The sequence below is a fragment of the Mastomys coucha genome, unplaced genomic scaffold (assembly GCF_008632895.1).
Source record: "Mastomys coucha isolate ucsf_1 unplaced genomic scaffold, UCSF_Mcou_1 pScaffold9, whole genome shotgun sequence".
NCBI lineage: Eukaryota > Metazoa > Chordata > Mammalia > Rodentia > Muridae > Mastomys > Mastomys coucha.
In genome coordinates this window covers 25,032,823-25,055,436 of record NW_022196915.1, presented here as the reverse complement: position 1 = coordinate 25,055,436, position 22,614 = coordinate 25,032,823, and the positions used below count along the sequence as shown (strand labels likewise).

The 22,614-nt window shown below is 38.4% G+C and overlaps 1 protein-coding gene across 10 annotated transcripts in view; it reads left to right on the top strand.

Annotated features, from left to right (window-relative positions):
* Positions 1-22,614, top strand: part of Nrg3 (neuregulin 3) — a 1,082,533-nt gene that overhangs the window by 1,048,335 nt on the left and 11,584 nt on the right. For 5 of the 10 annotated variants that reach the window (XM_031362862.1, XM_031362865.1, XM_031362859.1 and 2 more), the window contains 2 exons: positions 16,206-16,333; positions 20,921-21,094. In XM_031362862.1, coding sequence (XP_031218722.1) covers positions 16,206-16,333; positions 20,921-21,094 — 302 coding nt within the window. The remainder of the gene's footprint in view (positions 1-16,205; positions 16,334-20,920; positions 21,095-22,614) is intronic. The other 5 variants (XM_031362867.1, XM_031362866.1, XM_031362860.1 and 2 more) reach the window with 2 other exon arrangements.

Sequence of the window (22,614 nt, the reverse complement as noted above, 5' to 3'; positions counted from 1 at the left end):
GGAAGCATGGCATTGTACAGGCAGACATGGTGCTGAGAGTTTTACATCCAGACAGGCAGACACCAGGAAGTGGACGCCATGCTGACCATTACTTTCTTGAACAGCTGAGACCTCAAAGCCCACCCACAATAACATGCTTCCTCCGACAATACCACAATTACTCCAACAGGCCACACCTTCTAATAGTGCCATTATTAGGCCACTCTTTATGGACTTACGGGGGCCCTTTTCATTCAAACCACCACAGAGGGAATAAGTAAACTATGAGCAAAGTTGTATAATTTCTTTGGCATTGTAGCAATTTTTGCGTAAATCATCTTCCAGTTCTGTGAATGTGTGTGTGTGTGTGTGTGTGTGTGTGTGTGTGTTAATAACTGGCCTCGGACAGGCACAAGAGGTTTGGTTTTTCTATAAACTACTTTTGGTCTTTACTTTGTGTCAGATATATGGCAGAGATACAATGTCATACTTCGGATTCATATCCCAGTCAGATTATAAAAGCAAGAAAAGTTTGTGGTTAGGGTTAAAGGAGAAGTGAGAAATTTGGTCACAGTGTAGTGTCTTCTAATAGCAGCACTGATAATGTATGTGGATCATAAATCTGGACGGCAAACACACTCTGCCTGTTTCATTCTTTGGGAAGTACTTTTAGCAGTTTGTGCGTTACACTGCAAAATAGTGAATTAGAGAAAATGGGATGCTATCTAACACATGTGGAGATATGCCTCGTAGGGTTAATTCTCTGCCCCCACATGAGATTATGCTTCCAGATTCTGAGGCATAAAATGAAAGAACAAAGGCCATGGTAGAAGCCGGGTGTTTGAGGATAATAGGCAATCACCCAGGACGCATGCATGCCCTTCCAAATGCCTAAATTGCTGAGAATTTGCACATCATTTGTGATTCTAAGAAATCATTACCCAAAAGTTGCCATTATGATGAGTGTAACAGATGTACTTAGCTGATTTAATGTGAAATTCATAAATCTGAATTGCTTCCCAGCAAAGTTTCCTTAAACTTTTATTCATGGCAATGTGTAGGATTGTTCTTTCCAGAAACAGAGAGAATGCCTTTCCTAATGATTTCTGATGAGCACATTCCCACCCAGCACCTTCAACAACAACCATGATGAGGCGTTCAGTTCCTTAGCAACTGGCCCCGTGAAAGATAAACAAAGCCGGACACCTGTGGAAACAGAAAGCATAGGTTGTAATCAGCAACGAAGCGTTGAATGGGAAAGGGGTCCAGCACAAACTGTTCTTTTTTTTTTTTTTTTGGTTTTTTGAGACAGGGTTTCTCTGTATAGCCCTGGCTGTCCTGGAACTCACTCTGTAGACCAGGCTGGCCTCGAACTCAGAAATCCGCCTGCCTCTGCCTCCCAAGTGCTGGGATTAAAGGCGTGTGCCACCACCACCCGGCCACAAACTGTTCTTTACTGCAATAGGTTAAATAGTGACCAGGCTCTGTATAGGGAGAATGACTGGAGATACAACAGGGTTGAGTAAGGGCTTAATCAGAGACAAGGAAGTAAGAGTGATAAGGGTTGGACAGTATAAATGCCATCAGGCAGCTGCGTCTGCTGGCTGACCAATACTGGGGTCAGAAATCTACCTTCCCACAGGGCTGGGAGAGAGAGCCTCTACCTTTCTGGATGATTGCATTTAAAAAAATAATGGCCTCTGGGACCTCAAGAAAAACATGTTAGTATAGGAATTCCATATATATGATCATGAGCCTTTTTCAGAAAAATACTTTGGGAAAGAAACACAAGGACTTGTATCAGGTATAGTAGGAACAACCCTGAAAGGCCTTTCAGGGTTCTTGAGTTCTATCTTGACTCCAGACAGCCATGTTAAGAAGGAAGAGTCATCGGAGGAAAGTAGAACTGATCTACTGGACTAACTAAGTATTTGTTCAATTCTTCTAGGGTGGGCTCAACAGATGGACAAAAGAATCCATTGTGTGAGGCTATAGTTTCTACGGACAATAGGCTATAATTAATGGAAAGAGGTCAGGTCTATAAGAGTTACTGCTTTCTGTATGATTGCCACTCACACATTTGAGTTAACTGTAATTGTCTACAAGGTGATATCACTACAGTTTCTTTATCCATCCATTGTAGTAGGCACTTGGTTTCTTCTCTATTACTATTATCAGTGATACTCAAAGGAAAAATACTCGTCTCCCTTCTCTTCCCATGAATAAAACGTGCTTCAAATTACACAGAGGGAAATGAGCTGTCCACAGGGTGCCCAGCATTTGGAAGACCTTTGGCACATGTGATTTTAGGGTATCTTCCTTTCCCCTGCCTCTTCCCCTTTCTTCTGTAGCCTTCTAGACTTTAGATTTTTTTCTCTCTCTTTGTTCAAATTCTTTAACTTAGTTTCTGTATATTTCCTTTTTTAAAAAGTATTTTATTTATTTACATTCCAGTATTGCCCTCCCCACACTCAGTCCTTCCTTCCACAGTTCTTTATCCCATTCCTCCTTCCCCTGCCTCCAAAATGATGCTTTTCCCCAGCAAGGCTCCCCATTCCCTAGGGCCTGAAATTTCTTAAGGATTAAGTGCATCTTCTCCCATTGAGGGACATATATTCCAGAGCCCTCAGACCAGTCCATGTATGCTCCTAGTTGGTGTCTCAGTCTCTGCGAGCTCCCTGGGGTCTGTGTTAATTGAGACTTTTGGTCTTCCTATGGAGTAGCTCTCCCTTTCAACTTCTTTAATCTTTCCCCTAAGGGGGTCCCTACTTCAGACCAATGGTTGGGTATACATATCTGCTTCTGTCTCAGTCAGGTACTGGTAGGGGCTCTCAGAGGACAGCCATACTAGGCTCCCATATGTAAGCACATCATAGCATAATATTGTTAGGCCTTGGTGTTCCCCTGCCATGAGATGGATCCCTAAAAAAACGAGGACGTCATGAATTTTGCAAGCAAATGGATGGAACTATAAAATATCATACTGAGATAACTTACACCCAAAATGACCCTAAGGACATACATTGTATATACAAACTGATAAGTGGATATTAGCCAAAAAGTACAGAATACCTAGGATATAACGTAAAGACCATAAGAAGTGTAAAAGCAGAAATGCCCAAGTGAGGATGCTTCAATCCCACTTAGAAGGGGGAAGGAAGTAATCACAGGAAGCAGAGGGAGGGGGAGACCTGGGTGGGAGAGTGGAAGGAGAGGGGAAAAGGGGAACAGGATCAGATATAGGGGTGGATAGGGACAGGAGAGAAGCCCAGAGGGCCAAGAGAATAAATGAAAATAAGCATCCTCAGGGAGTTGGAGGTGGGAGGAACCCTCTAGAAAGTACCAGAAACCCAGGATGTGAGACTTTAAGACTCATTGGTGACCTTAATCAAAATGTTCAACATTAGGGAAAGGGAACTCAAAGAGTCCATCTACAGTAGACAGGGCCTCAAGTGGAAGGACAAGGCTACTAACCCACAGTCAAAATTCTTGACCCAGAATTGCTCCTGTCTAAAAGAACTGCAGAGACAAAAATGCAGACTGAAGGAAAGGTAAGTCAATGACTAGACTCGGGACATTCTTATGTTGTCCCAGGGCAACAAGAGTTTCTGCTGTACCATTTCCTCTGTGTTTGAGGGAGTGTATGGATGGTTCTTGTTTTAATATCATCGTGTCACAGGAAAGAACATGGATTGAAAATGTTTGCTTCACTACTAGGTTCTCTCTTATAGGATCCAAATAGTAGACAGGTGAACAAGAGGAAAGAGTTCGATTTAAAAATATATCACAAATCTAACACATGGAGTATTCGTAAGTGAATGAGACAAACCGATGTTTTAAATGGCATTTTTGCCATTTAGATCATATATACATACATATTTACATGTATATGATAATTTGCCTATATATATCCTCATCCTCCTTGTGGAAAGAACTATGAGGATATATCAATGTCGACAATACATTGTTAAACATAAGGGTGTAATGCAAGCAATCTGCTCAGGAAAAGAACTTTTACATAATTGCTGTGGAGGAGAAATGTATAGTAGGAGAAAGTGTCTTTGGACTATGATGGAACTTTGAGGTAAGGGGGAATTAGGAAGACACAACATATTTAAAATACATTAAACAAAACTTGTATGCAAAGAGATGCTCAACAACCCAGAGAGAGATGTCATTATAAGACATGTAGGTTAGACAGAAAGACAAAGAAAGGAATTGTTGGTTAGTATAAGAAACATGTTAGGATATTATATTAACTTAACTCCATATACAGTATTGGCAGGGCTCTGAAGAATGACTCTTAAGTTCTAGCACACCAAAAGTGGTACCCTGTGTTCATTTTCAAAGACTTCTAAGAGAAGCAGGAGATCCCATATCCCAAACAACAAGCTTAATAACTAAGGCTTATTAAATGCCTGCAGCCAGGTAGCCTCTGATTCCAGGTTAAATGGGGGAATTTGCCTCACTGTAGGAATCCTGAGAACTCTAAGATTGCACAGTCACAGAAGGTGACCTCCCATCTCTTTGTAGCAACAACATAACATTGGGAGAGATTACAAGGAGGGTGTGGGTATACTGACTTGTAAACTGTGACACATCTGTGATGTTATCTACAGAAGACTGACATGGGTTGAGAGCTTGGGAAAGTCACTTCCCTGAGCAAGCTGGTAAAGAATTGCAAAGGCAAAGGGCTTTCAGCAGAAGGTAATGTGTCTCTCTTCCTTATAAAGCAAGTCTGGAAACACTTTGACTATTAAGACTTAGAGAAAGACTTGAGCTAGAGTGCAGTAGGCACAGACCTGGTCTCTGAAAAACTTTCTATCAGAGTATGAGTACCTCTGATAACCAAAATTTCTCCTTAGTCAAATGTGGGGGGGTACTACAGATAGCCAGATTCTATGCTCTGGTTGAAAATGCAACCACTGAAGATCTGTGAACCTCCATCCAGTGCCATACCATCTTTTTCCCATGAACATTTGGTCATTTATCTTCATCCCCCAAATTTTAATAGGGCAGCTGGTTATCATATTGGACAAATCGTTGCTTCATCTTGAAGCCCAGGTTAACTACTCTTAAGTTCTTTGCAATTTGCAGTGCTTAACAAGTGAATCATCTGTGTCTAGTATCCCTTCATCTCTTTAAAATATTCAAGAGGAAGAGCTAACTCTACAGTCATTTAACAGAAGGTGAAACAGTAATGTGAAGTCACATGATATTCTGGACATACTTGGCTCTGGCTATATATGAGAGTAGATTATACACAGTGCTTTAGAGACAACCATCATTTACCTCCACTTGTAAATAAACTATTTGTGAACTCTTTTCATTAATTGTGTCCTGGATGAGAAGAAGCTAAGGACAGAGTTATGAACTCCAGAGCCATCAAGATAATAATGTGAAACCTCTCAATGCAGTTTAGGGATCAGATATAAAAGTCATTAAAAAGGAGTAGATCTGTTTTCACAGGAAAGCATACTCATAACCAGAAAGAAAGGTAAGAAAATTATGAAGCAACTTTAAAGACAGGTTTATGGGTAAGAGTACCATTTATTGAGAATTATAGAGAAACCAGAGTCCTCTCTTGGGGGCCTTTGTCTTATTAATGAGAGAATTTAAGTACAAACCTAAAAGGTAACAAGTATAATCTTATTAAAGTTTGAAATAAAACTATGGAGCAGGCAAACTGTAAATCTCAACAGCTGCCTAGAGGACAGAGAGAAAAGAGGAACAGAGAAAGAAAGCCATGCTGTTTGAATTAGGCTTTAATGGATGTCAGCCTCATGATGGACATGCAATCTATCTCAAAAAGGAAACTTTGGAAAAAGGATGAATTCTAAAATATTAGGAAAAGCAAAAACATGCATAGAATAGAGATGAAACACATGGACAGACACACACACAGAGATACACAAAGGGAAAGTTAGTTTCCCAAGTAATTCTGAAAAGTGGGTTGACTTACAAAGAGGAATGGCTTGGATGTTAAGTTACTGAGATAGGGCATGAAAATATAGAAGGAAAAATACATTATGCTGTTAAAGGGATAATTATTCCACATCTCTTTAGCATGGCTTCAAGTGGCTGAGCCTTCTTAAGGGGTGGTTTCTTTTCCAAATGATTGACATCCACAACTGGAATGTTATGTCTCTATCCATCCAGAGATTTCCTTTTCTTTATTAGAAGGAAATGTTTTCTTTCCTGGGTCTCTATAATTAAAAGATAGTAAAGAATGTTAAAAAGTATGAATACAGAATTTAATAACTATCTCATCCTTTGGGCCCTGATAATTAAGATTAAACTCTTCTATTGTCCAAATAGCCTTTTGAGTTTGGTGCAAAATGGGGGACTCCCTTTACCAGCAGGGCTTTGCATCTGTGGCATTTTCTCTGGAGCTCAGAAGCCACATAGCCTCGTTGAGGTTACAGGGTCAACTTCCTTTCTCCCAATAAGATCCGGTCCAACAAGCACCTGAGATTCCTGGAATGCCTCCCCATGCTAATGAGACATCCTAGTACCTTAGCCTTCAGCCAGTGATCTTTGCCTAACCTGGATATTCCTTTCACCTTCCCCTAAACTATACAACCTTTGATTTGCCCTGAATAAAGTTGATTTGTCTCCCTGAAGCTGATCCTGGAATGTAGACATTTCCATTTGTATTCATAGGCCGCTTAAAACTCTGTTCATCAGCCCTTCTCCCTTGGTCCTCATGGGTCAGCAGCCAACAAATCCAGGCAGAAGGGCGAACCACATTTAATAATTGGTATGAGTGTATTATTTCAAAAATAAAAACTTATCGTGTGTGTGTGTGTGTGTGTGTGTGTGTGTGTGTGTTAATTCCTAAGGTTGGTGTCCTCAGAATATTCATAGGCTAGTATAACAGGTATATATTAGATTTGGACATGGGAAGGAAAGAGGGTTAGGGATAAACAGATTTAAGTTGAATCATCCTTCAGTCAAGGGATTTATTAATGTAGCAGCTGGGCAATATGGCCCAAGTCCAACATAGGATGCTTTATTGACCAAGTGTAGCATGGAGCCTACTCTTAATGGTATCCAAGGAAGGTCCTGCATCATGAGGAAATAATTTTGGATACTATATGTCTTATGTAACATTACAGGGGTAGGGAAAGGAAGATGAAGTGTATCTTTCAGGAGTTATTCCTCTTAGGGTAGATGAGTAGGGCTTGGTTAATGGATAATCTATAAAACTGATACTTGCTGAGATGCTTTCTACATCTGGGAAGCACAGTGGGGTTAAATGCATTTTCACCATGCTCACTGCCTCTCTGTGTAGGACCTGGTTTCTCAGACAATAGGTAAGCATATCTTATTCTATAAATTGACACACACACACACACATACACACACACACACACACACACACACACACACACATATATATATATATATAGTATTCTGTAATAAGAATTTCTTATTCTGTGTGTGTAATATTCTATAATACTTAAAAATATGAAAAAAATGATTCTGAATGATTGTGAAGGGAGGTCTGAAACTTGCTCCATAGCAGCAATGTTTGAGTTGAGCAGTGAGAGTATGTAGAAGCCATTGACATTTTTTTTGTAGGGTTAATCCAGGAGTCATCTCTTTAAAACATTGCTTTCTTTTGAATAGTTCTGTAAACCTGAATCGTTGGTCAACATATCAAGTACTAACTTGTTGATTCATGTATTTATCTTTACCTTCACATACATATTGAATAATTACTAAATATCAGGTGAACAGCTGACACTTGATAAGTTGCCATAATAATTCAAACTTCCCACAATGAATGAAATGTCCCTGAAAGGGCATTCTCTTATTACCACAGGTGACATCTACTCAGTCAATAACCCTCAGATGTAGGACCTAAAGTGGGCTGTTACCTACAGCCAGTGGAGAGGGGTTGCTGTGAGAGCCTCTAGCAGGCAGGCTAGGGCATCACTGCTTAGAGGAAAAAGCTCTTTGCAAGACAAAGCGGTAGCTTGTATTCAGCACCCAAAATGAGGGAGGACCTGGCTGAGGAGGGAGGTAGACATGTAGCTTGCTGTCCCTTCTGTCTACAAGAAGGTTGGACTAATCACATGTTTGCTTTAGGGACTCTGAGGAAAGTTCTTAAGAGTTCTTACTATTAATGTACACAAGGACAAAAATTCTCAAAGCAACATTGGGCAAGTTGCTTTTAATTACTTGCACTTAAAGAAAAATCACTCCTGAAAATATGGCATTAACCTTTGAGCTTTCCGGCTTTCATCTCTTCAGTTGTGCTGGTAATAACGATGTTTTGACACATTCATATATGAGCCTGGAAAAACATATGCATTTAGAACAATTTTCAAACATCCTTCCTCCTGCCTTTATGGCCTGGGGTTCCAAAGCAGGTGACTATCAGCTCTGTCAACATTGCTTTCCAACAGAAGGCTTGCTTTCATTTAACCTCCCGACTCCCACTGTGTGCATGTGCCAGGCCTGAGAACAACAATGTCATTGCTCTACTGCCTACACCAACCTGCTTAATTTGACAGGCCTATTGATTCCAACACACCACCAGCAGTTTGGTAGAAGCAAGGCTGCAAGGGGGCAGATGGCAGTGGATGGCCTCGAATGCCCGCAGGGAGCACTTCCCCACAGGAGGGAGATTAAGATGAGGGCTTCGTGCAAGGGTCTACATTGTGTTACACAGTAAATCATTCAGGTTTATGCTGCAATACAGTAAGTAAATGGCTGAATTTCCTTATTCACTAATAAATGACATTGTGCGTCTTCTACATAATAAAACATAAACACAAGACCATCAGGATCTGTGTCAAAGAAAGTACATGGAGTCTACTGCTAAACTTTTGGCCTCCTAGAGGATACGCACAGGGAGGTCCAGACAGGTTGCTGACCAGAACACTCAAATACCACTTGAGCTCATATATGATAGTTAAAACCTCCCAATATTCAGGTCTTAGTGTCTCTAAAGAGCATTAGGAGAAACTACAATATATGTTGTTAGTATAGACCTACCACAAATGCAGAAAGGTTCTGATAGGGACAGTTAAGCTGACTTACCAGTGGAAGGCTTGATACAGAAGAGGCATGCGGCAGACAGTGGTACAAATTTTAAGTGCTCTCAGCTGAGTTACCTAGAAAGCTAAGAAGAGATCGAATTCTGTCTTAAGTCTCTAGCTTCTCTGTATGTGTTCCTAGTGTCTTTTGTTCTTTTTTATTTTAGGTATACTCTCAAGAAAGAATAGGTTTTGATCTAGAGAAAGATTAAGAAGATACTACTAACAGAATTTTCATCTATCCTATACTTAGTTTTCCATAATAGAAAATAATAATCTAGGAGTGTACACTGGAATGGCACAGTTGTAAAAAAATTTAAAGCCAACTCTGATAAATTATTAATAAATTGTATTAATAACTGAATACTACCCCTAGCTGACCTATGAGATTCTTACCTCACTTTTTATTAATTTATTTTTTGATTGTTTGTATTTTTGTAGCTTAAACAAGGGACAGTCTTGCTTCTACAGTTGTCATACATCTTTAGCTTCCTCTTAGTCTTGTCAGATTATAAGAACTGAAATGTCTCCATTGATCTGGGGAGCTCTGGGTAGTATTAGTCTAGTGTTTTTTAGGATTCTCCTTGTTTAGTGTTTTTCCTGTAGTGGTGTTACAGTTGTTGTCTGTGCAGAAGAAGCACCGTTTTGTTTTGTTTTTTTTTAATCACATCAGGAATGCCTGTCTTTGTGATGACTCAGTATCAATGTTAGAGTGCTCTGTTTCTGGTGTTGTATTTTTCACGTTCTCTCACTGTTCAGATACCTGTTTCTTCTTATATTCTGTTAAGAGTACTCTTTGGAAAGAAGTGGTCATATGTAGCTTACATATAAAGAACAAGAAGAAATACTTCTTCCTGCTTCTGTGAAACCTGCATGGGTCATTTGTTTATTCTGACCAGGGATTAGTTTCTTCTCATTTGATCATTTATTTATTCTATAATTTCTATACTAACTCATAGATACCTATTTTATATCTGGGTTTATAATGCAAAGAGTTAAATGCTATAACCAGATATTTTTAGGAAATTTTCTGTGCTCCAGAATCCAATAAGCTCTGTTTGGCCTCCTTATTCAATATGCTAATTAAAAAGATGGCTGACAGAAAAAAGCAATTAGAGGTGACTTATTAAATGTAGCTACATTGGCAAAGTAAAGGGAATAAATAAATGAAGCTAGTTATCACACGTCTACTGTGGAGGTGCAGGCATGAGCTAAAACTATGAAAGGGAGACGGGGCAAGAGCAGGAGTAGAGAGTCCTGGTTCTAACATAATCTTTCCTTTTGTCAGATTGTTGTGTGGTCCTGCCAGGTGATCAAGGGAAGTCTTAGTGCTGTTGTGACTGCCAGTGCTTGAGGGGATTGACTGTAGTTCAAGGTACAGCCTCGCCATCATGGCTGAAGACCCACACGTGCAGGAGAAGGGGTCTGTCCCTTAGATTCTGCCATTTGTGGAGTACAAGGTGCTTTAGAATTAAGACCGTGATTTATCCCTGTGCCTTTAGCCTTCAAGGAAGATGAAGTTAGACAAACCCTTCTCCAGTAATTAACATGTGCAGAGATAAGCAGCTTATCCCAAAATAAAGGAGGTAGGCATAAAATGAAGATCTAGTTGCCAGGCTTTTAGTCTGAACTCTGTTTACCTTGTAAGTTCAAGTGAGAAGGTGGGATGTCTGTTGTTTAATGGTCTGTTTTTACCAAATACAGTTTTTAATTGTCCATTTCGCCATGATTTTATTTTGTGATTGGGCTGGTCTGCCTTTCTTTACTAAGAGTTCAGTTGCCCATGTCATTTGGATGGTAAATATCAACTGATCAGCTCTTGAACTGTTTGTCTTGAACACTACTGGATATTTCTAGTTGATTCTCTAGATAATCTGGCCAAATCATCGAATCAGACTTTTTTCCTAATATCTCTTTCATTGCAGATGCTGGTTAAATCAAGTTCTGTGAGCTTTGAGTATTTTTTGGCAATGAAATAGCTTTGCTTATAGACCCACTTGGCAAACAGATCACAGACCAACACACAACTATAATTTTTTAATGTAACCATCTGTACCTATACTTAGTTAAACATTAGTTGACACTGATATCTCCCTTAGTACCTATCAATCACCACTCTTCATCTAGCGCCCACACACTGTACTAGGAAAACCACCTGGATTCAGTGCTTCTCACCCATGTATTTAATTTTTCTTCCACAGGAAACACATCAGGAAAATAAGAAATTAACACTGTATCTGTGTCATGACATCTAAACAGTGCTTATGTGTAGTTCTTACCTTAACTTTTAGAACTCACCTATTTCCAAAATTGCTTATGACAATATTTCTGCTGATCTCCAAAACCTACAGATGTTGACAGACTTTAAGACAGATCTAATTTCTGTATCAGAACCAACATTGCTTCATGTGACCTTTAGACACTTAAATGTTATTAATGATATTTATTCAGCTCTCTCGTTCTTTAACAGTTATAAGACTTTTATTGTTACATATTTCCTTCTGTCAATTTTCATAGTTTTTGTATTTGAAGAAGTTAGTTATTTTTATTCAGTTATGAAATTTGGAGACACTAAATTGCTCAGAGGATCTCTTTGTTTTTTCTGTGCTCACCAGTGTAGGGAGAATGGTCTCTCTTTTATTTTTGTTGATAACTTATGATAGGGCTATAGATGTACATGCATGTTTCTTTTCACAGTCAGAATTTACTGAATAACAATAAATCACAATGTAATATAATGATTATTAGCATCATTTTGCCAAATATAGCCCCCTGTGGTGGTTTAAATAATAATGACCAGCATTGGCACACACATTTGGGTAGTTAGTAACCAAGGGAGTTGTGCTATATGAAAGGATTAGAAGGATTTGGAGGTATGGCCTTGTTGGAATAGGTCCAGCCTTTTTTTGAAGGAAGTATGTCACTGAGGATGGGCTTTGAGGTTTCAAAACAGCAAGCCAGCACCAAGTTCTCTCCCCCCTCTTTCTTTCTGTCTCTCTGTCTCTCTGTCTGTCTCTGTCTCTGTCTCTGTCTCTGTCTCTGTCTCTCTCTCTCTCTCTCTCTCTCTCTCTCTCTCTGTCTGCCTCTGTGTGTGTGTGTGTTTATGAATCAGGATGTAGCAATCTCAGTTGTTGCTCAACTGAGCCCTCAATTAAATACTTTCTTTCATAAGAGTTTCCTTGGGTCATGGTGTCTCTTCACAGCATTAGAAGAGTGACTAAGAAACCCCCTTTCCTCAAAACTCATGGCTAGACAAATACAGTTTTTAAATTCTGATATTAAGTTTAATATAGTAATTAGAGTTTCTAATGGTATGATAAAACACCATGACCAAAAACAACTTGTGGGAAAAGGGGTATTTTTTACATGTCTATATTACAGTTAATTATCAAAGGCAATTAGGACAGAAACTCAAGCAGTACAGGAACCTGCAGGCAGGTACTGATGCAGAAGCCATTGGGAAACACTGCTTACTATCTTGTTCCTCAGGGCTTTCTCAGCCTTCTTTCTTATACAACTCAAGAGCACCAGCACAGGAATGACACTGTCCACACTGTGCTAGGCTCTCCCATATCAATCATAACTCAAAAAAAATGCACCAACATTTCCCAACAGGCCAATATTTGTGGGGCTATTTTCATTGAGATTGTCTCTTCCCATATGATTCTAGCTCATGTCAAGTTGACATAAAACTACTAGTGTACCATCTATCTTTACATGTTGTCTTTTTCCAATAGATGTATTCACTGTTATGTTTCCATGCTTTATTTTTTTATTTTTATTTTTATTAGATATTTTATTTATTTACATGTCATGTAATATCTCCTTGCCCAGTTTCCTCTCTGAAAATAAAGAAAAAAAATAAAATTAAAAAAACAAAAACAAAAACAAAAACAACTCTGTTCCCCCCCCCCCCCCCCCCCCCCCCCCCCCCACCAGCTTACCAACCCACCCTCTCCTGCTTCCTGGCCCTGGCAATCCCCTCCACTGGGGCATAGAACCTTCTCCCATTGATGAAAGACTAGGCCATCTTCTGCTACATATGCTGCTGGAACCATTAGTCCCACCATATGTACTCCTTGGTTGGTGGTTTAGTCCCTTGGGAGCTCTGAGGGTACTAGTTAGTTCTTATTGTTGTTTGTCCTAAGGGGCTGCAAACCCTTCAGCTCCTTGGGTCCTTTCTCTAGCTTTTTCACTGGGGACCCTGTACTCAGTCCAATGGATGGCTGTGAGCCTCTACTTCTATATTAGTCAGGTACTGTCAGCTTTATTTTTAACTATGCAAATGTAACATCACTTCTCTTGCTTGCCTTTTCTCTTTCAACTATCATGTTATTTTCTCCTTTCCTTACATAATAACTTATAGATTTTTGTTAAATAAAAGATTTGGTGATAAAAGATTGAAGAATAGAAGGACAAATATATAGGTCATTTCTTTCTGAGACTAAGTCACTCAACATGTGACCCATGCTGGCCTCAGACTCAGAGATTTTCCTTCTTCTGTATCCTGAGTGCTGGGATTAAAGGTATGTGTCATGACACCCAGGCTAAATATCCTATTTTGTTTTATGTTTGTATCTGATGTGTGAAGTATCTACTAGTTTTGTGCCCATGGCATAGGTTATGAGTGGAGGCTGGAGGGTAACTTTAGGTATTGCTCATTGCCTCGTCTTGTTTTGAGCTAGAGCCTCCCTTTCATTGTTTTCTACTGTCTATGTAAGGCTAGCCAGCTAGTGCTTGCTAAGAAGCTCCCATCTCCTCCACCTTGCATTTCACCAGAGGACTGCTTTCTATGGAGGCTAAACACAAATTACTAAGAGAGAAAACTATTCTACAAATGTCATTTGGGAAAGATTTGTACCTATTTGAACTTATTGTACCAAATGGAATGAATGAATAAACACTATAATATAACAATACCCTGAACACTTAAAAAGATTTAGAAAGCATCTATTATAAATATTAACCATAATTAAGAATGTTAATATGTGTGTTTCAGTCCTGGACAGAGTGCCTATTTCAGGATTCACACAGACTAAGCTAATGGCTCAAGATCTTCTCTTGGAAATACCTGGGTTTTACAAAATGGAATGAGTTGCTGACCTTAATAATTTCTCTAGAAAATTAAGATTCCTCAGGAACAGTTGGCTGATGTTTGCCTCAAGATATCTCTTTGAAATAAACCTCTTATTTTGCATTCTAAGTCTATTACAAGTTGGGGAAACAAGCATACTTTAACTTCTATAACTTTTTAAATTTGGGTTCTAGGCAGTTTTTTAATATACATTTCTAGGTGGGGCTATCAAATATTTTCTCAGGTTTATACTTAGTCCTTTTTTCTTAAAAAAATTTTTTTAACTTAAAGGTAATTGGTTATATTTATTAAATAGAAGCATTTTCCTGCTTTAATTTCTGAATGTAGTGTCCTATTGTAAAGGTTTTCTGTCCCTTAAGGCTATGAACAAATTACTATCAAACTCATTCAGAGAGTTCATTCATACAAATCTGAAAGGTATATTGCCCTTACATATTTATCGTTATACATAATTATGCTCACTGCTACACATATTATCATAACTTACAGAATATGTTCTTCTTTAATTTGCTATCAGAAGTAAGTTAACAAAATATTTATCTTTTATAGCTTATTAAGAAAGCATTTTAAAAACTAGTATAGTCTATTCTCTCTTATGTTTGGGATTTTGTTTACATGTAGTCATTTAAGTAGGCTTTTGTTTTTAAAGCAAAACTAGAAAGCAAATTTACTTTTTTTTCATGAATAACAGCTGTCCACTACCTCTTGCTGAATTCTATTCTTTTCCTTCAGACTCAATACTACATGTATTTATTGATCATATAATGAAAACTGGTAACATGCCTGAACTCCTCCAGGGTTTTATGCTGTGCTATTAGCTGCACTGTGTACTTTGGAAGCTATTTTTAAGAAGAAAAAAATTTATAAATATTTATTACTTGTTGAATTGTTTTATTTTATATGAAATATCCATCTTTAAAAGCAATTTGGTGTCGAAGTACCAAATTGTATTTTACTTGGTTTTATTACTGTTATACATTTTACCCTATAATTTTCAAGTAATGTCTTTATCCATCTTGCAGGTTTTTATTTTATTGTTTGTTTTGTTTTTGCAACTCCATCCTGCTAGGAAACTTAAAATGGCCTAAAACCCACCAGGCCCCTGCCTCAACTTGCCATGTACCAGGTTAGAGGCATGTACCACATCTGTCTCATGGTCTTTCCTCCACTGTTTGTCAATATGTTCCTTCAGACATCCGATGGCTGGATGTATTGCTGTGTTGGGAATTTCTCTTCTAATGTTTAAGTCTAGCAATTCAGTTCCCCTCATCATTGAGGGTTTCACATTCATCATGGCAATTTCCCTATTCAATGTACTTTTCTTTCTTTTTATACATTTGCTTCATAGGTTCTGCTGAACTACTAATATTTTCTTTCATTTTTCTCTTTTCTGGTTTCTACACATTTCTTTTATCCTTGTCATGTACATGTGTGTTCATCAGTGTCAAAACTTAACAAGCATTCAGACCCCCTTATTTTCAGCAAAGATGGAGTTTATTTTTATGTCACATTCTAGGATTGAGTGCATAGTAGGGCACAAGCTTGAGAGAGTTCCCAGGGTCAAAATCCTCAGTATCAAGATAGAGAAAATAAATTTATGGTTCTTTCAATCCTTAGTAACAAAATAGAGAAAATAAATTCATGGTTCTTTTCCTTAATGTTTGCATTCTTCTTACTTTTCACTTTCAGCTAATTCCAAATTATATGCTCTTTAATTTTGCATATGGTCTAAAACTGAGATTTTTTTTTTTTTTGGAAGCAATTTCACTATCATTCCAAGCTTTTGAATTCACTTTTTCCCACTTGTGATCATAATATTTTTCTGATTCTTACTCCCAAGGTACTCTTAGAATTTATGAAAATATAAGACTTTAAGCAGTTACTACCAATTACTTAAAGATGGGTTCTGAGGTTAAAATATGTGTTCATCTGTCCTAATATCTATTTATGAGTGGGGAGAGGGGATGAGATACATACAAATTTCTATCATTCTTCTGGTACTTTTCAATGCCTAACTCTTGTCTGGCCAGCTCCCCTCTCATAATGTACCCACAGCTCACAACTTTGCATGTGATTTCCTACAGTATTCAAAGGCGGATAGGCATCCTGTGACTGCACTGGAGAAAATAATGGAGTCAAGTTTTTCGGCTCCCCAGGCGTTCCCAGAAGTTTCGTCTCCCGACCGAGGAAGCCAGCCTATCAAGCATCACAGGTATGGGTAGCTGATCATGATGGGAGCGGGTGAGTTCACATTAGAAATAAACACATGGCCAGAGAATGATAACAACTTAGAGTCCACTAGACATGACTCTTCTTACTTCTATAACTATAGATCTCCATGGAGGTGATGCTCAGGCATCCCACAGACAGGAACCAAACCCTCCAGCTTCCCTCAGTAGCATCATTCTCTCTACAGAAAAATAAAGGAACTCTTTATTACCTTGCACCAGCACTGCAGGCACAGATGAGATACTGTAGTGACTGGATTTTGAAACACTATTAAAAGTGTGATTTTGTTTCCTAGCCTGCCTGATCACTGGTTGCAAAGCTAATATCTAATTCTCCTCCAGGCAGCAGATGTAACATGTATCAAGTGCTTCAAACACACCTCACAAAACTTTCAGAGGCAAATACTGAAGAGTATTCTCTTTGGGCCTGTAAGATGTATGTTATCATAGAGATGGGATCTGTGTGTATGTGTGCGTTTGTGTGCGTGTGTGCGCGTGTGTGTGTGTGTGTGTGTGTGTGTGTGTGTGAGTGTGTGTGTGTGAGTGTGTGTGTGTGTGTGAGTGTGTGCGTGTGTACGTGTGTGTGTGTGTGAGTGTGTGAGTGAGTGTGTGTGTGTGTGTGTGTGTGAGAGAGAGAGAGAGAGAGAGAGAGAGAGAGAGAGAGAGAGAGAGAGAGAGAGCTCATCACAGAAACTATTTGTTTGAAGGCAAAGGGCAGCTACAAAGTCACTTAATGTGCCACAGGAAATTTTAAACCTGGGTGCATTCTCTGGCATCTTCTCATCCACATTTTATGTTTTGTGCATGAGCAAATCATTTTTTAAAAACGGATCAAATATAGTCCCAACAAAAGAATGAATTTAGAACTAATGCTAGAGCTGACAGTATGTTTGTGTGTATTAATGTTAATACCTTTTATCATTAAAAGTTGTTCAAAAGCAAAAACATTCCTTTTCTTAATGATAAGTATTTCATATTTTAAGGCTATGTATCTATATATCTATCTCTCTATATATGAATCTAATCTTTCAAAATTTAACCTAATAATATTACTTATGTAAGTTTAATCTTTTAAAATCTCACACACATATGAGTTAAAGTTTTTAAAGCTGCATCAGTTGTTACTAGCAATAGAATGTTACTGACAGAAAAAAAAATGTTACTAGTAAAAAATGTTACTGACATATTTTCCTTTATTTTCAACACCTTGTACTCTAGCAAGACAGAAACACGCAATAAAAGAGCTGATCTCCTCCCTTCCCCCCCCCAAAGACTCTGCCTTCCTCCTGTACTTGCCATGAGATTTTCAGTTATTCTAACAGAGAGCACACTACACCTCAGACGCTGATAATGATGTTTGTTCTCAGATCTCTGCAGTAGATAGATTTTAGAGTACCAAGTATTTGCCAAAGAAAATAGTTTCAGTATCTTCACCTTACCAGTGAAATAGTTTGGAATCTAGGTAGATGCATCAGTCAGTTACTATTGACAAGTCTGTGGTATATCATAGTGTGCGTTTACAGAATTCCTGTGAAACAGCCTTTTACTTCACTAGGCCTTTGGAAGTTGCATTCATTACAGAGGTTAAGTCCAAAATTGTTAGTCTTGTAAAAGGCAAAATTTTTTTCCAAAACAGAATTTTCCCCAGTTTATTCTGAAATATGTTACCATAGTTATCTACTCTGTCATGTAAAATATTATAATATTTCTCTGTAGCATATTATGGCAAAAAGTATTTTGAATTTGTGATTTTTAAGTGGTGGCTTCTGCCATGTTGGAACTATAGTACTACTGACTCAGGTACATTTTTGTCAATCTCCTACCCTTGACTTTGATCTTGGTTTCTAGAACTTCAAGATTAAGTGATGGTGTCTTTAATGGGTCTTCCATATTGTGTTGTTGTTGTTGTTGTTGTTTGTTTGTTTGTTTTGATTTAATGACATTGTAGTATCTGATGGCTGTGTGCTGATAGATTGGCAAGGGTTGATTTATAAAGTACTTTTAGAACTTGAAATTATAGTTTAATACATCATGGCTTTTGTTTTGTAAAACATGCAATAGACTAAACAGTTTTGTGATTGATAACCTCTTTACTGATTTATATTTCTTTCCGTCTGCTTCATAACTTCCTGAATGCCCCTGGGTTAGAAGACTTGAATTGCTGATTGATCAATAGGTCTATAACTGCTTTTGAAGATGTGCCACTACTTCATACTAGTAGACCTTGTTTTGACAGTTCAGCAAGCTATGAATAATTAATTTCTTGTTGTGCACTGAAAATATGACTCCCTTGGATGCCTTAATATGAAACAAAGCTATTAATATAAAACCATTATTTCTACTTTTTAGTGGAAAACTTACCTGTTGAAAAAAATCTATTGAAGCATATCATTTTTTTGTTGCATTATATTTTGGCAAACTAACTTGCTTACAATGATATCAATATAGGTTATCAACAGTGACAGATACCCAGGACATCCAGTGACACAGAGGAACATTTGCACTGCTTTGGTTATGGGGTGCAAGAATTCATAGAACACATGGTATTGTGCACCTCAAATGCTCACCTCACACAGGACATTTAGTATACTTGAATGCTTTCATCTCTGGTGTAATCCACAAAAATTCTTGAGGAGAGTGATGCTCACACTTCCCTCCCCCATACTCAAGTCACTTTCTATGCAAATTCTTATGCACCAGGTGAGGTTCAGACTCCCCTGTCCTTTGGCTTTTAGCACATTAGAGTGAGATACTGGTGAGGGATGTAAAGGCTGGAACAAGGAGGTTATAGTCATTCCATCCCCTGCCTCAGTTCTGTCCCACTCTGGTCTTCTGGGACTATAGAGCCTGATTGCTGACTTGGTCATTCCAACACTGTCTCTATTCTGAAAAATGTCCCCTCTCTTTTATAACAGTGGATTCCTATTGTTAGTGGCCTTGTGTAGCATTACCTTGTTTGCTCCCAACTTATGACCACTAACCATGTCTCTTAAAACCTTCTCAATTGGTTCACAATAGAGTGGATTTTATTTCCTCTAAGTCTCTGACACAACCTTCATCATGCTACTGGTAGCAGAGAGACATGAGAAGCTTACTCCAGTGCCAAAATTCTTAAACCCTAGATTCCCTTTTTTGAGGTTAGATAGACCTGTGAAGGAAGGAAACAGAGCCACTGTTAGAGAGCTCCTCAAAGATGTTTGCTTAAAGATTGAATAGGATGACCACATTTTTAAGTATTTTGGGAACTCTACAGCAGATACATAGCTAACAACTAAAATAACATGACATGATTTGGTGTCTGCACAAAGTAAAGAAGTTAGTGTCTACCTGCCACCTTAATAGAACTTGGCAAAATGTTTGTTAGCACTCAAGTCTCATTTTCTCAAGCTCCCAATTAAAATAGCTGCAAATACTTTCCATATAGGGCAGGACATGCCTTTAATCCCAGCAATCAGGAGGTAGACACAGGTGGATCTCTGTGAATTCAAGGCCAGCTTCAGGTTAGCCATAGCAACACAGTAATTCTATCTCACAAATTTATTAAGTATGTTTTATATTTATAAACTTGGGATAATGGTAATATTGATGGAAATGGTAACAAATCCCAAATAGTACAGTAATGTGGTTAGTTACATTGCGTTAGGAGGCTGTCCCCTATGGATGCACTGTTGAGGTCTGAGTATTTTCATCCTGACCTATATAATTACACTGATATTTTTAGACAGTGTAAATGCAGCATACGAGTTTTAGCTCACTATATGCTCATTGAAGAACCATTTGGATGACATAACCTGACATCCGGGGGAATAATTAGGTTTGAATATAGGCAACTCAGTAGGGTGTAGAAGGGAGTTGATAAGGAATATTCCAGGCAACTTGGCAACTTATCTTCATAGAAACTAGTTCCTTTAAAATAGTCTGTGTAGAAGGACTTCCTTTGTTAAGGCCTCGGATATAAATTTCTTTTGCCTTTTGCCATTGATGGCTTTCTGCAAATATTCAGTTATTTGAAATGTTTAGATGCATACACCCAATAAAATTGAACCAGGCTCTTTCAAAAAGCAAACTCAAATGTAAAACTAGTTTTTTGAGACTGATGCAAATCTGGGACAGTAAACTGAGAATTTAACACATATGTGAAAGAAAGAATGCCAATTAAAGTAAGGTCTGTTTATCCTATCACTAGGAAATGGAAATTTCTCCATAAATCCCCTCTGGGCTTCCTTCATTCCGTTCTCATCACTGCCTAATGAGGGCATTTTTATACCAATTAGAAAGGCAGCTACTGTGGCTTGGGAAATCAGGGTGAAAGGGACTTGGGATCAGGAGACTTTCTTAAACACACTTCTGTGTTCTCTAGAAGCCCAGGAACACAAGGAATTGTCTCTCAGCACTTCCAACAATAAATGGATTAAGCAACTTCTAATTTTATCCGAGTACATATATGTCACTGAGAGTATAGAACTCTTGGGATGTGTAGTATCAATTGAATGTCTGAGACATTTTAGAACTTTTTAGAAGTTATTATGATCTCTTTGGTTTGTTGGTTTTGTTTTGTTTTCCCAATGCAGCAGAAGTATTTCTTCTTGCTGCAGCCCAGGACAAAGGAGTGGGATGCTGAATAGGAATACTTTCAGAAGGACACCACCCTCACCCCGAAGTCGACTGGGTGGTATCGTAGGACCAGCATATCAACAACTTGAAGAATCAAGAATTCCAGACCAGGATACTATACCTTGCCAAGGGTAAGTCTTATAGCAAGGGACTTACATGGGTGACTATTAGAAGTCCCACACTAAGTTAGTATATACCTGGCTTTATTTAAAAAAAAAAAGAAGAAGAAGAAGAAGAAGAAGATGATGATGATGATGATGATGGTGGTGGTGGTGATGATGATGATGATGAAGATGAAGCTTTCTGGGAAGTTTGGAAGTTCTGAAGTATCCTTTTATCAGTAAGTTAGAAATTTAACTTTCTGATCAGTGGTATGGACAAAACCCTGAAAAATAGCCTTCAACATAAATGAGGTATCTACTTCTAACCGGTATTTTTGAATTTGGGGGTTAGATAAATATTAAAAGCAGAAAATATCAAAGAAAATTTCAGAGCTCAGATATCTTCATTATTCATGCTATAGAGGTATGAGATATGAACGTATCAGGGATTTTGGACACCCTGTGTATTGCATACAGTACAAAAGCACCATATCCTCCAGGAGGCACCAATACACACAGAGCTCAAGGCAGAGAGAGTAGATTGCAAGATAGGTCTAGTCACAACTGTGCTCTTGGCGTAACTCACCCACATATAATGGGGTAATGTACAATTAAAGTTTGATCTTTGTCCCTTACAACTTGTGTCAACTTCAGAAAACTTTGTCATCTGAGTTCAAGCTTCATGTGACCAAAGGTCAGATAAAAAAGAAAGCACTAAGAAACTTCCTTAAGGGTTTACTTTTTTTTTGTATTCACAGAAACACTGTTTGCCGTAGTGACTCTCACAATGCTATCATCGACTTCAAGAATCTAGATTTACTCTAGGTATTTGCAGAATCAGGTTCTAGCTGTATCTAGAAGTTGACTTTCTGAAGGAGCCAGGCTGGGTTTCTGTGCAGTTTTTTTTTCCCAAGATGATTAGTTCAGATTGCTTGTTTTCATCCAGAGACCATAGCAGGTAGGATGTCGAGCTCATAACCTTTACATTTCTCTTTTCTTCTAGGCATAGAATAGATGAACTGTAGCCTGATTAAGTTGCACATGGGTTTCTTTATAAAGAATGATTCCTAGGAGATAGGATGCAAGGAGATGGGATGGCTAAGTAGTCAAAAGTGTGCAATGAAAGTGAAGAAGTGGCTGGCATTTTGCTTGGCCTAACCTGTGTAAAAGGGGTTTAATTTACTCCATACTGATACTGACCCTCTTTCATAGGACTGTACACACACATACACAGCCTCTTTCCCTGTGGTGAATATTAGAATGGGTGTCTATAAAACCCTTCTTGTACTGTAATTTTTTTTTTTCCTCTTGGCCACTACTCTGGTTCTCACCCACCATGTTCCTGATGTAAGGATGCTCAGAGTGTGAGGCAGGTTGTAATTAGAATCACAAATTCACAGATCTTGCAGGGCTCACTGCTTTCATTTTCTGCCTTGTCTTTTCCCCCCTGGGCCTACATGGTTGTAACTTTGTGTTGGCTCAGTCACTACTGGCTTGGCAGTAGTCTCTGTAACTGGCTGGCCACATGCCTTTTCTCTGTGTCATATGCA